This window comes from Grammomys surdaster, unplaced genomic scaffold, assembly GCF_004785775.1.
Source record: "Grammomys surdaster isolate TR1022 unplaced genomic scaffold, NIH_TR_1.0 145, whole genome shotgun sequence".
NCBI classification, from domain to species: Eukaryota; Metazoa; Chordata; class Mammalia; order Rodentia; family Muridae; genus Grammomys; species Grammomys surdaster.
In genome coordinates, this window is record NW_021604603.1 from 208,703 (window position 1) to 225,021 (window position 16,319).

Sequence of the window (16,319 nt, forward strand, 5' to 3'; positions counted from 1 at the left end):
AATCTGATTTGTGTTGACTACCTCTCCTGAGCATGGGCCTGCCCTGGAGTGTGGTTGGTATACCAAGTGTCACTCCATTGAAGAGCAGTAATTTCTCCTTTCCCAGCAGCTGTCAATCGAGAACAGCTAGGGGTGGACCTTGTGGGATTTTGTCCTGCTTGAGCTTTTGCAAGTCTTGGCATTCTGTCATCATCTTTGTGAATTTATATGTGCTTCTTCCCTGTTGTGTCTGGAAAATGCAATATCCTTAAAGTCATCCACCACCTCTGACATCTCCACACTGTCTACCCTCTCTTCTGCACAGTTCCCTGCATCTTAAGGGAAGGGGTGTGATAAAGAGATCTCACTCAGGACTGAGTATTCCAAAGTGTGTCTATCTGTCTCTCTGTCTCTCTCCCTCTCCCCTTCCCCCACCTCCTCTCTGCATATCATCCATCCAGCCATAGGTATCTGTAAATTATCATCTACTGCAAGTAGTTTCTCTGAGGAGGGCTGAGTGGTGCACGGACCTATGGGTATAGCAGTGTGTCATTAGAGTCATTTTATTGCTGTGTTCCTTTAGCAGAATAATAGTGTACATTTCCCTTAGGATCTAAGACCTATCTAGTCTCAGGTTCTTGGCCACTTTCAGTGTCAGAGATGGTTACCATCTCATGAAGCAGGCCTTGAATCCAATCAGAAAGTGGTTGGTTACTCCCCTAACATTTAGGCCACTATTACACCAAATGGGCTTATCTTATATGCAGATCATTATTACAGCTTGCAAGTTCACAGCTGTAATGATTCCTTTTCTCTTCTGGTAGCATCGATAGCACCTTCTAGCACTGTGCATACTATCTAGAAGGGATGAAGCTTCCAGTTGAGTACCAGATAGATTTTTTTCCCATGTTGATTGCCATAGACATGTATGTCTTAAGTGATGAGGACTTATCAAGTTGTCAAAATAACCAATGGCATTGGCAATAACCTTTAGTGCTTGGGGAGGGTGGGGCAGGCAGGGTATGGAACTCAATGGGCAATTTTAAAGATGTAATTGTTGGGAGTACATTTTTCCAGAATGAAGTTAGTTCCTGTTTCTTGAAGATTCTGACTTACTGTTCATGTCTCATGTGAGGCACACTCACTCATGTCTCATGAGAGGTACACTCAGATCAGACACAACCTTTCTCATTCCCCACATGGCTGGAGAACTAAGCTCTGTGCCCTCTATAAGTACATTGCCAACCCTGGTCTGAAGGAGATAACCACCATACCCGGCCCTTCTACAGTCTAAGTAACATTCTCACAGACACACCACACACAATTACACACAGTAAGTCAACTATACGGCCACATGGCCTTGCACTTCATCTCAGTAAGGAACAGCAAGCACCTTTAGAAGCAGTTTATTCATAGGTGTATGTCTGTGACCATTCTGCTTAGCTATGATATTTCAGTAAAATATCCGTCTTCAACTTAGTTTTCTTTATCTCCAGAGAAAATTTAACTTCCTCCATCGTTAGTCCACCTTCCTTTAGTCTTCTCACAAAGTTCTCTGTGGCACTGCAAAGGTCGTTACTCTCCTGAAAGGCAAGCTAGGGAAAGAAAGTTAGAACTGGGGAGCTGAGGTTCAGCTCTCCACTCTGAAACCAGTAAGCTGCAAAACCCAGAGAATTTCCACATGGATCTGAATCCTCAACGTGATCAGTCATTTATATTTTCTGGTTTAAATATAATCATTAATATCTCTCCAGGGATAAGCACAGGCTAAAGTTAGTCCGAATGAAAATAAATGTGTTCAGAGTGTCTTGGCATCTAGACTTGGAGCAGCTTGTCATAGTCGTCAGGCCTAACAGATACTGGGCACTGAGTAGACCTTGTTCTATATCCAAATGAGGCAATAAACCCCATAAAAGAGTTGTGTTAGGTGTTTGTCATGATGGTGATGAGTGGGAATGTTCTTATATAGAAATGTGAGTTGACATCTTATGGGATGCCTTCTGCAATCAGGTCAAGGTTACCCATTCAAACCCATTACCCAGAATTGATCGGATATCCATTAAACCACATGCCAAGAGCAATGTCAGGCCTGAGACTACAGCTAAGAAGAAAATGGATAACACCCCCTACTTACAATAGCTTTCTCAAGTGCACTCTGTTCAGCTGGTTTGGGGGTTTCCTGAATGGACTCACAGGTAGGATAGGAACTGTTCCACTCCCCATCAATGCACTGCAGCATCTGTGTACCCACTAGGTCATACCTGGAGATGTTAGAACAACATTTCTAAGCTTGAGAATGAAGAATGGGTTTTTTGTAGCTGTATTTTACTGTTTTAGACTGTGATCAAATCCCCCTCCCTGCTTAGGTAATTCCATTCTAACAAAATAGCTATGAAGTAAAACAGCTCTCCTGAAGTGGTGGGCAGACTAAAAGGATGAGTCAACCCAGAATAACATGGAGAAAAGTGAGAACTTCAGAGCCAGTGTCTTAGGGTCGGGGAGAGGGGTGGACAGGTGAGGGGAGAAGCGTTTGATCATTTATAACTTGAATGGCATCTTGATCATTTATAACTTGAATGGCATCTGTATTAAGCTCTAAGGTGCAGACGCAGGTGAATGGGCAAAAGGAGAGCAGCGGTGTGTGATCAGAATAAAACCAGAAGTTAATATGAAACTGAGAGGTGGGATTTAAAGGCTGGCAAAGTCACATGACCCAGATTAAGACAAGAGACAGAAAGGGCAGGAGACTCATTAGAGAAAGAGACCAGAGCATCTGAAGGAGGGTTAGACCTTATTACAATGCTTTATGGGTCTAAATGCTAAATCATTATATTTCTGAAATTTTCTTTTGTTTCTTTAAGGTCTCTGCTCTTGGATTCTGTGGGGAACAGTCCATTGTCTGTATCTGAGGAAATAAGAGCCGTCCTGTTCTTACAGGTGTTCTTCAGGCTGTAGGCATATGTGGTGATGGGGTGGGCATTTCCCTCCTTTGAAAACAGTAAGATGGAGAAGGCAGGCACAGCCTGGTAGACATGCAGTCCACACCCATGGGAAGTTTGTCTCTGCAGCACTGAGCACTAGGATCCAATATCCCTCTGTGCCTTCTGTGTATAGATGCTACTCTGTTTGTAAGCATGTTGCAGATCCTTGTTCTCCAGCCTGATGGTATCAAGGACTGCTTGAAAATAAAAGATGTCCAAACTCCCATGGACTCCTCTGACTTCTTTCTTTAGTATCTTGACACAGTTGTCACTCTCAAAGCCTCTCAGGCCTTCCTTCTGAGAGTTCTAAGAACATTGGCCTTGTCAGCAGAATTACAAGGGGGAGCCGAGTGAGCAGATTCTGGATGTGGACATGGGTTCTGCCAGGGAAATCCCAGGCTGGCCCAATCCCCCTGTGTGATTGGATGTAGCCCCATTATGTGGGACGCACTCTGTGAGTACATGGACACCTCAAAAGGACAAGAGTGATTGCTAGCAAACTTGAAGGCAAGCAAAGTGAAAACAAAAGGAACCCTAAGAAGTCACTGCTGCCTGTGATGACAATAAGGACAGCTCAATGGAGCCATCAGCAAGGTAATAACAGTTAGCTCATGGGACGGTTACAAGAAGAACTCAAGTTAGAAAGAGAAGCCAGAGTGGCACAAATCAATTAGCAAAGACACAGCAGCAAAGAAGCTTGACCTGGCACCTGAATGTTCACAAGCATGATTCCACAGCAGATTACCAAGACACAGTAGACCTAATATAGAGACCCCTTGAAGGTAAGGACTCTAACGATCCGCCTGTTCCCATCTCCCAATGCACCCATCCACTCCTCTAGAGTTAGTGGAACTGAGAGCCAAGTTCAAGCAAAAACAGCATGTGCCACCTACCGAGACTGCGGGACATGAAGGCTGGTGATAATCTCCTTAGTACTGCAACAGCAACAGCAGCAACAGCTAGTCACTGCAATGTAAGTGTGGAGCTACTGACAATGTGACTACTGCTATTAGACATACTTGGCCCAACTCTAAAGATATCCCCATCCCAAGGGAAATATAGACATCTATAGAGGAATTGCAGTTATATTTAAAGGGACTTGACATGAACATGCAATGTATGTTTTGACTTTGTGTGTGTGTGCTTATCATGATCTGTACAGTAGATATGAAAGATGGCATCTTGCACTGGGTACCTCCAGTCAGGTATGATCTCTGGTATTCATATGGTTGCTATGCCAACAGATACAAAAGGGAACTCAAATAGTGACAGATTCAGTAGAGATAGAGACAAAATACAGAGGTGTGCTGTACTCAGAATATAAAAGACAGTGGCCCAGAAAAGTCTCCCAAATGCACACAGCCCTAGTTAAATCAGCAGGTTCTCCCCTGGCCAACACATACACATATGACACAGGAATAAGAGGGAAACTTGTTGGAAAGAAGGAATTTGCTGGGAGTAGGAGGGGGCTGACTGAGAGAAGGATGGGGTGTGTGAAAATGAACAAATTACATTATTTACATGTATGAACTTGTCAGGCAATAATACAATTTAAAAAAACAGATAAGCAGTTAAGTGTGGACAATAAAACTTTGGAAATCATTCCCTTAAGAAAACATTCCAACCCTTATTCTGAAAAGGCAGTGGGTACCAACTGGACCAGGCGACACATCCTTGTGCCAACTACATTGCCTGCCTCAGACATTATAGCAAGTCTCTGATTCTGGAGAAAACAATGAATAGAGACTTGGTCCAAGGTTCTACATTTCTGAAACAGACTCCTCATATAGAGTTGGCTATATATTGGTCCCCTGTAACACAAAGTCACCATACAGATAGCCGCTGGGGCCAAATATACACTTATATATAGAAACTCAGGTAAGTTTGAAAACCACTTAACAGGAACTAGGAGTGCCAGTGGACAAAGAGCCCCAGTGCTCAGCTTGAGACTGGGGCGTATGCCCTCAAAGGCCTATGCCATAATCCCTGAATATATTGTGAGAGCCAACATATTATACGGTAGGTACTTGAAAACGACCATGGGAAACTTTGGTTAAGGTGTATAGAAAACAAACATGTCTTGGTCAAAGTCAATCTTGAGAAGCCACGCCAGTAGTACCACTGATTCTGGGGTCATATACTCGTACTTTCTAAGAGTATGGTAAGCACAAAGAGATCACAGAAACAATCCATGAGTGGGGAAGGGTAAACATCACTATGCAGGTAGGTAACCCTTTTACTTTGTTGTCATGCCCTACCCCAAAACTTGGGTACCCCCCAAAAGGACATAGCTTCAGACAGTGAGTTACTGGGAATTAAATAAGGTGTATCTGGCTATACTTAACACTCTTATACTGTTGAAGTCTCAAACACACCCAAACTGAACCATCACCACTGTGTCCTGTGTACTGGATTTGGCCAATGATTTCTTCAGTTCCAATATAGTAGTTGAAAGGCAAGAATCATTTGCCTTTACCTGGGAAAGCCATCAGTGGACTTTCACCATGTTGCTTCAGGGTTATTTACACAGCCTCACAATATGCCATGGGATAACAATATCTGACCTAGCAGAACGGACCAAACCAAAGAATGTTCAAATATTGCATTACATTGATAAGTGTATCCAGACAAGGTCCAAGGACCTGGATTGTTTATGAAATATTTGAGTCTTATCTGTTATAATAAAACAAAAGTATTGCTACAAGGTACAAGCTTTCTGCTTCTTTACATGGTTAAGCAAGCATAGAAATTTGTGGGGCTACTTGGCTACTAGAGGGTTTCCATCTCATACCTGGCCCTTCCCTCCTAAGGCTACTCTACAACTGGAATATATACCAATAGGTGTACGACTGGACAGAAGTCCATTCCATGGCATGCAAGGAACCAAAACAAGCTGTGGAACAAGTACAAGGTATATAGATGGTTAACACACCCTAAGGTGCTAACATGTGTCTGTTGGAAAAACAATGGTGGTATACTACCTATGAAGTCTTCATAATCACAAACCCCATTTACCTAGAGGCTGTTGTCAAGATACTGACTACTTACCCACTAGAGGCTAGAGAGTTTGGTCATAGACTCAATGTCAAGGACATTGCCGATAACTACTTTGGTTAAATAAGTGTATCTTAGACAGAAGGGGTAGATAACACATCTCTCTCAGTACAGAAGTCCAACAGTTTTGGTACCTCAGTAACCATCAAATAGTAGGAGTGACTTCACCTAATGAAATGTTGGGCCACCACTCATCAGTGAAGGGAGGAGAAGCAATTAGAAATTGTTCGATCAGCAGAATGAAATCACACCTAAAAGAGAGCAGTAGCCTACTACTGAAAGACAGAAAGCTTTCGTGTTGATGAAGGTCAAGTTTACAGCAGTTAGTGAACCAAACTCCACGCAGTATTTATGTGAGAAAAGAAACTCCTAATTAGAGGAAGGGGTAGGGGATAAGGGATTTGGGGGGAGAATGAGAAAGGAGACAACATTGAAAGGTAAATACATATAATACCCAATAAAAACCCCACACAGATAAAGGATTTTAAAAAAAGGGGAGTCTATTTATTTTAAATTAATTTCAAAAGTTTCTAGGAGATGCAAATTGGCTAAGATACTATTTTAAGCTCTCCACAAAAGAATTTAAATCTCTGTTCAATATTCTCAAGAGAGAGGTAAACCCTAACTTCCTCAACAGTTAATTGACAAAAGAGAGGTAATCTCAAAAAAAGTAGAAAAAGCTATTTCTAATCGATATATCATATAGTCTGATTGTCAGTGGAGCTATAAAAGTCCTTTGACAAAAGATTATTAACATAGATTTATATATCCTTAAATAAGGCCTTCATGACTCTCTGAGTGTGGAAGGAGCAACTGTTGGCGCTTCTGCCCTGATTTTACAAGAACTCTGAAAAATTGGCTTTAAAAACAAAAGAGGGGGAACGGTACCCCCTCAGAAGGAGTCCCCCTGAAATACTCTCCATCATGCCTTGTTCACTTTTCTCTCTCTAAAGCTGAAAGCTCATGGCAAATCTCTTGCTGACCATGTTGGTGACCTCGGGCACCACCAAGACCAACAAAACTTTGCCACAGATATGGGGAAGGACCCTCATACCCATAAAGGGAATGCCCCAGTCCCAGTTCCCTTATGGAGCCGAGGACTGATATGCCTGCCCAATACCACAGAAGGCACAGCTAACCGGCTACCACAAATATTAATGGAAAAAATAGATACCCTCACAAAGCCAGGCCCAATCATAAATATGATGAATAACAATTTACATCCAGGGAAGAGAAATCTCCCTGAGAATCCCCTTCTTTTTTCTTTCCAGGTAAAATTGAATCACCCGTGATGCCTGCTATTAGAAGTTCTAACCCAGATGGACCAGAAGCCAGGAGCCTCGCCCTTACCCTCACCCCCTACCTTTTCCCACCTGCACAAGGTCCCCTGAAGCTGGGCAACTGCAAGATCCTGCTTGGCAACTGCAGATAGACTCAAAGCAGTGTACCATATCATCTGAAGAATAGCAGGGAGACCATAACTCAAGCAGTGTACCATATCTTCTGAAGAATAGCAGGTTGCAGTCCTCCTCGCCCCCACGAATAACCAGGACCCGCCGGTCGGGCCAAGTGGCACCCAGACGTGGGTGAGGCTCGAGGCACGGACCCATCCGGACGGACCCTCATTGAGAGGATGTGCGCCCGACACCAAGATTGAGCAAGACAGAGATCATCGCCCGTGACCTGTCGTCCACGGAACCAGGTTGATGCTGCCATCAAGAAGGCAGTTGAAGTTCATTACCATCAGCTGAAAATTGCAGAGGATCCAGAAGTGACTCCGCAGGAGACTGACTCAACTGTCAGCTCCCCTGCCTCCCCCTACGGTCGACCCCTAGACTTCCACGCCCTCCAGAAGGGTTCCTGGTATGCCTGGCTTTGCCCTCATTTCTCTCGCTAGAGAGCTTGGCCTCTTGATCACCACAACAAAAATTGGCTTTTTCCTAAACCAAGGCCACCCTTGATATGGCCGCTAACATTGGGGAGCCTTCCTTTATGACAATATTACACCCCAAACTGACAAATGGTTGGTAACTTGAACATTTACAAGAGACTAGGATGGCTGTGAGTTAGCCCAATGACGGGATTATTGTAGGTCCACTTCCCAGGGGCCCACCCAATGCAGCCGAAAAGGAGTGCGTGGTGCTGGGAGTGGGTGCAGCCTACATGGCCTAAGACAGGGCTCTCACCCTCCTTTCACCCACATCAGAGTCCCTTGACGTTGCCCATCGTCGACAGCCTAAAGCCTTCGACCATCGATGTGACTTGTCTCACATCAGTGTTTTGGGGTTGTGAACTTGTCTAAGACCCCCCCCATAATTAGACATCCAAATTCAAAACTCACATAGTTGGGATTGAACATAAGAAGCCTTCTCTAACTAAACAGAGAAGGGGGAGATGCCAGAAGCCAGGACCCTCGCCCTTACCCTTACCCCCTACCTTTCCCCACCTGCACAATGTCCTCTGAAGCTTGGCAGCTGCAAGATCCTGCTTAGCAACTGCAGATAGACTCAAAGCAGAGTACCATGTCTTCTTAAGAATAGCAGGGAGACCATAACTCAAGCAGTGTACCATATCTTCTGAAGAACTGCAGGTAGATCATAATTCAAGGCAGTGTACCATATAGACCATGACATGTTTCAAGGCACAGGCCAAGAAGATTTTGTACTTTTCCACCACCTGGACCCTCTTACCCCCTCCCCTTGTAAAACATGCTATAAAAAAGCATTTCATGTTCAAAAAAAAAAAGAAATTAAAAAAAAAATGCCAAGGTATAAGACAAAAGACAAAAAAAAAAATATCTAGTAGTGACAGGTAGAAGAGTGTGATAGATATAAATGAAGTGTAACTGAATGCCTCATAGTGTACACAGGATATATGAACACATTTAATAGTTCAAGCAGTTCTATACGGTTTCCATTAACATACTGAACTGCTTCCTCTTCAAGCCAAGTTACTATATAAGGCACATAACATGGAATAATTCATATATTATAGTGTATAACCTTCTTCATGAAAAATAGGATAAATATTGAATACTGTGTTTTCCTTTTCAGTGTTTATAATTTTTAATACTTTTATATCTTTATAATTTAATTTAGAATCTTTAATGACTTCACCTAAAATATAATAAATGAATGTGTTTCTCTAACAAAAAAAAAAAAAAAAGATCAAAGAAGTCTGATTAATCAGGATCAAAGTTCAAAATCTCTTCTGCACTGGCTCTAATTTCATTAAAATTATCACATACCTCTTTCCTCTTTGCAATTATGTTTTTATTTTCTTCATTCTCTTGGTGTCTGGATTATATTGAGACTTTTTTGTGATTTGGGGAATTCATAATTGCTTCCTCCCCCCCTCCTTCCTGTCCTATCTTGTCTTCTAGTTACCCCATCACCTCTGTTTTATCCATGCCTTCCCCTCTTTCAAGGAACATCTTGTATATGACTGTAATCTAATTTCTTAAATAAAATATCAACTATTCCCTACATGTCTTCCTTGGCTTTCCAATAGCTACTCATTATTATTAAGTTCTGCTTCCTTCAAGGTGACTGTTTCAAGTCATATTTTGTTTCCTTCTATATGTGAATTCTGTTATTTTGCTGTCTTTCCTTCTAGAATGTAAGTTTTATGATAGCAAAGACAGGTTTCTCTGGTGGCCACTTCACATTTCAGTGAGTAAAACATATGGAAGGATGCTCTGTGCTCAGAAATGTCAGGGCTCTGAGTACAACAACTAGTACACAGGGGTGCTTAATAAATGTTGTAGTCCAAATGAATAGATGATATAGTTGCCTTTTTGAACTGACAAAGTCTATTTCATCAGAACACTTCTGAATCTAAATAGTCTGAAGCGGAATAACTGATACTCCTCTGTTATTGTATTTATTAGATTAGTATATGTTAATGCAAATTGATCATTTATTTACATGTTAGAAGATGGAAGAAATCTAAAAATAACATCATCTGTTGCCATATAATCTAAAATTCTGGTGAAAACTACTGCTAAGAGATATTTTCATTCTTCATACTAATGGCAATTGTATTAGCTTGAATGACGTGTCCTTTGTATGTATTATTAATATCATTTAATATTTGTATTTGTGCTTGTATGCCTATGTATGTGGTTCCAAACTATACTTAATCATTTCAATTGCTTTTGACATTTTATTGTAAGCCATATCTTAATGAAAACATTATGTTTGATTCTTGATGTATTGCCTTAGTTATTTTGGTGTAAATTTGAGTGATTTCTTTAATAAATGCTTATAACACTTGTAAAAAAAAAATAAAAAGATGGTATGAGTAGAACTAAAAAAAAAAAAAAAGAAACTCCTAATTATAAGCACAGAGTTGGGCAATGTTCAAAGTCCATTTAGGCTTCCTCACTGGCAGAGTCAATAGTGGTCCATTAACAGACCTTCACTGTGGGACAAGAGCCAAGGAGAAATATGAGGAATATATACAACACAAGTAATGTTATAGGATGTTGCTGATCAACCATACTTACAATGGCCTAGGAACGATGAGGTTGGTCAGGCTGAAAAAGACCCTGCCAGGCTACACAAATGAATGGGCCAAACACACCAGAAAGCCACGTAAAGGCTGTTGCAACATGATGGAGACTTAGAGGACAGACATTGTACATGCTTACCAAAAATATATGGGATGATCTCAGTGATAGCCATGATACACACTAAGAGGGAAAATACTCTACATCAACCTTCTACCAGGCTCAGGGGAAGAGTCATCCAAAAGACTACCATGCAGTGATCACTGGAGTCTCTATATGATAACTGAAAATTGCCAAGACCATTTTGTAGGTCATAAAGCGAAACGGTTGATGAGTAACCAAGACCTGTTGTGTGTCTTGCAGCTACCCTTCTCAACCCAATTGGACCAGGACTCATCAGGAGCAGGACACAGTAAACATATGAATAAGTAACTGAATCAGCCTTTAAAGACAGACTCCCACTTATCTCCCTAATGTCTTGAGAATGTTCAATAAAAGGCTTCAGAAAAACAAGCCAGCAGCAATAGCCACCATTACCCAATAGAAGCCCCTAGCATTTAGACTACAAATTAAATGGACAGGTCTCTTTAGCCAGCATGGGAACCTGACAGAAATTTGCTCCTCTCAGATCAAACTGAAGTAACACCACCCACAGAATACCTTATGTGATCCTAGAAGGTCACAACCATTGCTATGTTTATCATACTAGGAAAATGGTCTAAGATTAAAGCATGCCCTGTAGCAAGAATTACTCACAAAGGGACATATTATACAAACCAAAGGCAAGTGCATCTCCCAGTAATATCTATCTCTTCTCTCTCTCTCCTGAGTTGCAGCCTGACCAAATGTTATCCTAGCAGCTCTTCTGTCTGACATAGGCCACACCATAGCACTTATCTCATCCAGTGGTGCAGCCATTCCTCTTTTGGTATCTATTAAACATTCTTGTTTCTCCTACGTAGACAGCAGGGACTCTGTTCCTCCATTGGGCTAACACTGGTTTTTAGCATGCTAATAATAGTTGGGTTTCCCTGAGTCACACTCAGTGGATGAAAAGTTCATGGTGATTTCACCTGGCCAATTCAATGGTAGGGGCTGGCTGTTCTACAAGTGGATAGCCAATGGAATACTATCCTCCGGACCTATAATAAATGCTACCAACTAGTGAGTCTTCCAAATTGTTAGCCAAACTTGTCGTTCCAATGGTCATGTGTTCTGTACTCCCTGCTAGCAAGCCTCTTAACCTTGCTCCTCTTGTATTGGGGGTTCTACTGGCACAGTCACATCTAAACATAATGTGTACCTACCGCCTTATCTTGACAAATGATTGGAAGATACAGAGTGATATATGAATGAAGGAGATAATAAAAGTTTCAAACTCTGAAGGGGTGAAGGAGGGGAAGCATTTCATTTTATGTGAGGCAGTCACGGCAACTCTATTCTTGCAGGTATTCTGCAGACTCTAGATATATGTGCTGACGTGGGAGGAGCTACTGGTAACTTCCCTCCTTTACACACAATAAAACGTAGAAGGAAGAGGAGACCTGATAGACAAGCAAATCATATCCATGAGAGTTCACTTCTGTAGCCGTGAGCAATAGGATCCCGTTTTCCTCTGTTCCCTCAGTGCATAGGTAACACTCTGCTTGTAGGCATGGTGCAGATCTTGTCTTCTGGCCTGCTACCACCAAGGACTGTTTAATAATGAAAGTCATCTAAACTCCCTCTGAGTCCTTTCTTTGGTATCCTGACATAGTCATCATTCTTGAGACTTTGGGTTTGTGTAACAGATTGTTTAGAAAACACAATTATGAAAAAAAAAACATTTTGGACAACTGAGAAGAAACGGATACTTTCACTAGTGTGGTCATTTGAATGAGATGTCCCCACATGGTCTCCAGCACTTGAATACTCCATCCTAGTTGGTGGCACTGTTTGGGGGAGGTTTAGGTAGTAAGGATTTGATAAAGGAGGTATGTCACTAAAGAGCTTAGAGAGTTCTCTGCCTGCTGCTCCAGCCACCATGCACCTGCTGTCATGCTCCCCTGTCATGATAGGAATGGACTTTTTGTCTTCGGGAACCATAGCCCAAATCAACACTTCTTTCTACACATTGCCTGGGTCATGGTGTTTTATTACAGCAATAAAGAAGTAATTACCACAACTAAGATAAGAATGGAACTCTGCTAGGTGTCTTGCTTTCTAGATATTGGAGAGAGCTAGTAGTGTGCTAAAGAAGATTTCAAAATCTGAATGAGCCAGAATCCTTCAGCAGTAGGAAATGAGGAGCTTAGGTAGACACAGTCATTCTCCAAAGTAAGACAGCTGTGGGGCACTACCCCCTGTTTGAAAGGCCATGTGCTTACCCATCTTCACAGTAATAAGTAACAACAGATCCAGAAGTGAAAGTTTCTCCTTCAAAATAGCCATGGACAAGAGCCCCAGGAGGTTCACAGTCTCCTAAGGGAGAGACACACAGGAGTGAGATTTGTGAGAGCCAGGTACAATTCATGAGGAATGTTCCCTATGCTCTATGTACAGTAGAGTCTGCCATCTTCACTACAGTCTAAATGAGACCCAGAGCATGTTCTCCTTCTCATGAAAATCATAACTGTCCATGAAGAAGACTCTTACAAGGAACTGGCAGAGCTCACAGGACAGAGCTATACACTGTAGAGCTCCCAGCTGACAGAGTGCAGGGAAAGGCAAACTAGGGTTGAAGGTGTAGCTCAGCTGGTAGAGAGCCTACCTATCATGCATGAAGCCCTGGGTTCAATCACCAGCATTGGATAACAGGAATGGTGGCACACCTAATTCCAGCACTCAGGATGTGGAAACTGGAGGATTAGAAGTTGGGAGAGCAGAGGAAGGAAAAAGAAGAAAGAAGAGGGGACAAATTGGAACATAGGGGAAGCAGACATAACAAGACAGGAGGTGAAGGTTTTAATTCTGGCTTGTATGTTAATATAGCTCCAAAAAACAATTTTACCCCAGAGTGACAATACTGATCAGCACTTACTACTTCGGCAGATGGGAAAGGGAGGGGCCCAGGTGTGGTCCTCTAGACACTGGCTCCAATTGCTTCCCTTGAGGACGTAACTGTCATTGCATTCAAACGTGATTTTGTCACTTGCATTCACAGGCCCAGAAGAACTGATCTTGCCATGTTCCAGTACAGGGTCAGGACAGTGGCCCACTGAAGAAGAGAACAGTCAGTGCTCTAAGATTGGAAGAAGTAAAAGTTCTACTTCCCACTTTAGAAAGTATGGCTTCATAAAGATAATGAAAAATCAGAACTTAATGATGCACATGGATCTAAAAGAATAGGTATATATATTATCAAACTATACCAATGCAGGACAAGTGAAGCCCCATGTACTAGAATTGTGGATAAAAGGGTATTGGTCTGTTGGGGAAATTTCCTCCAAAGTTCCTTAAGACCTATGACATTCTAAAGAAGGCTCATTAAAAACTCTGGAAGTTCTAAAGGGAAAAGATTTAGCAAGCAAACATCTATGGAGTCTCAGGAACTTTCTGAACCTGACCAGATGTGCAAGTTCTTCTCTCCCTAAGGTTACATAAGCAGTAAGAACTGCTGGGAGCTGCTTGGACCAGCTGAGTGGCCTGGAAAAGATTTTTCAACCTGTTGAGTTTGCCTGCAAGTTGTACAGAAAGCTGCAGGTTTCCAGCTTTTGTGACTCTTCATAAATGCTTTAGGTGATGCAGCTGTCCTTGAGTTATTTGTGCTCCTGTTTGTAACCCCTCACACATACTTCTGCAAATAACCGAAATAAACTCATAGATTTATCAAGCTGGATTTTGGTAGTATACTTATCTTTAGTATGTCATTAGTTTCTTATCTAGGATGGGTAGACATTTTTCATGTCTGCCCAGGAATACTGTCATACAACATGGTCATACACAAGCACAGCATAATTTACAACTGTACTACACATAATAAAGTACATAACTAGATATTATCAATAGCATTTTCATTATTCTGCTGCACTGAACATTGTTCAAAAGCCGTATGCCTATATTCCAAGCAAGTCTTCCCTTCTTTCATCTAGCCAAATATATACTTATTCATTTCTTTCCTTTAATGCTGTACATTTTAACTGTTTCTTTCTTGTAGAAACCCAGCAGTCAACAGAGAGAGATGCAAAATTTTTATATAAAACAAACTTTAAAATACCATGTATACATAAAAATTAACACAGCTTTTTAAAAATTCTACTAATAAAAAAGATCTGGAAGAATTGTGTTATGTCATGACAGAAGATGACACAATAAGTTTTGAAACCTGAAGTAAGACACTTGAATGACACTTAATGCATATTGAGAATACCATTTTTCATAGTTTAAAGGTAACATCATGCCCAGGTATTGTTGATGCACCTGAAATATTAGCACTGGCGGGGGCTTTGCAAGTTCCAGGTTACTAGGGGCTATATATTAAATTCCAGACCAACATGATGGGCAATTTTAATGTGGCCTATGGGAAGCAAGATATAAAAGAATATAGGAGATGACATTATGGACAGAAAAATCCAACTCACAGTGGCACTCAGGGAGGGAAGCATTCCATTCTTTTGAGCGATCAAAGACCAAAGACTGTTTTCCCACCAAGTGGTAGCCTTTGATACAAAGGTAAATTCCCAGAATCTGTTCGTCTGTTTCATTTCCAACAAATACACTATTGTCCACTGGAGGAAGTTCTGAACAGCTCCCTGTTGGAAGGAAAAGGAGAGCAGAATCATCTGGCATTATCACCAGCCACAAAGACACAGCACTGATTCCTCCCTCACACAGCACTGATTCCTCCCTCTGAGTCTTTGCTGAACTAATCCTGACTCTTGGCCTATCGCCTCCATTGTATGTACATCACCATCTCTCATTCTCAGGAATTTCTAAGGTTACATTTCCAAACAGATAATGGGCATTGTATTTAAATTCAGCTACAAGTTATCTTCTCTGGAACAAGCAATTCCTTCTCAAGTATCAGTCCTAGAGTCTTTAATAGTTGACATCTCAAGATTCTGAAACTGTCACTTTTTGGGATCCCAGAATAAGAAGAGCAAGTCAGCAATGACCACCCATCTCCGGGAGCAAGATCCCCATCACTGTACACTAAGCTCACAATGAGTATAGAGCATATACCTTACTTGAGAATTTTCAATAAATATTATAAATGTAAATTTCATTAAAACCCCCATACAGAAGGCCTCTTAACCCACAAATTGACATGATATATCTTGTATGGAAATCACACTTACCATCTAAGGCAGAAATCAGCCATATCAGATAGCACACAATCCAACAAAGCATTTGGTGAGCAGTTACTTGACCCAGGACGGAATTAAACCCTGATATCAGTCAAAAGCATCCTTCTAAACACTTCAGATAAAAACAACTTCCTTCTAAGAAGGAGTTACATTTCCCCCTGAAACAAATGTGAAAAAGAAAGTTTCCCTTGTAATAAGAAAGAATAGCAGAAATAAGGAAGTATATCCAGTGGCTACGCAACCACAAAAAAAAAAAAAAATGATTAAAGCACTGCCAGAATTAAAATCTTAATACATTTCCCAATTTCTAGAAATGCGAATCAGTAGACCAGTTGCTTTAGACTGCAGGTTTATCCTTGCCCAACAGGCATGAGCCCAATAGTCCTGCCATGACCTTGACTTTTGTCAATATTTCCAGTGTTTACAGTTCACTACGTCTCTCTCCAGCTTTGGGGACAGACTAGGTGCTGATCAATGGTACTTTCCTAGCAAAGACCAAACTGAGTGTCT

At 41.5% G+C, this 16,319-nt stretch overlaps 2 protein-coding genes across 2 annotated transcripts in view; both read right to left on the minus strand.

Annotated features, from left to right (window-relative positions):
- Nucleotides 1-1,369: 1,369 nt before the first annotated feature.
- On the minus strand, nt 1,370-16,182 carry C4bpb (complement component 4 binding protein beta). The gene is made up of 6 exons (XM_028764755.1): nt 15,801-16,182; nt 15,084-15,254; nt 13,544-13,720; nt 12,891-12,984; nt 2,114-2,240; nt 1,370-1,574 (listed from the first exon to the last, which is right to left on the minus strand). The coding sequence occupies exons 1-6, from the start codon at nt 15,850-15,852 to the stop codon at nt 1,419-1,421; spliced, it is 777 nt and encodes a 258-aa protein (XP_028620588.1). The 5' UTR covers nt 15,853-16,182; the 3' UTR covers nt 1,370-1,418.
- The window catches only part of Pfkfb2 (6-phosphofructo-2-kinase/fructose-2,6-biphosphatase 2), a 43,504-nt gene continuing 31,273 nt past the window's right edge, over nt 4,089-16,319 (minus strand). Inside the window, exon 19 of the mRNA XM_028764754.1 lies at nt 4,089-4,103. The gene's annotated coding sequence lies outside the window, so the exon portion shown is untranslated. The remainder of the gene's footprint in view (nt 4,104-16,319) is intronic.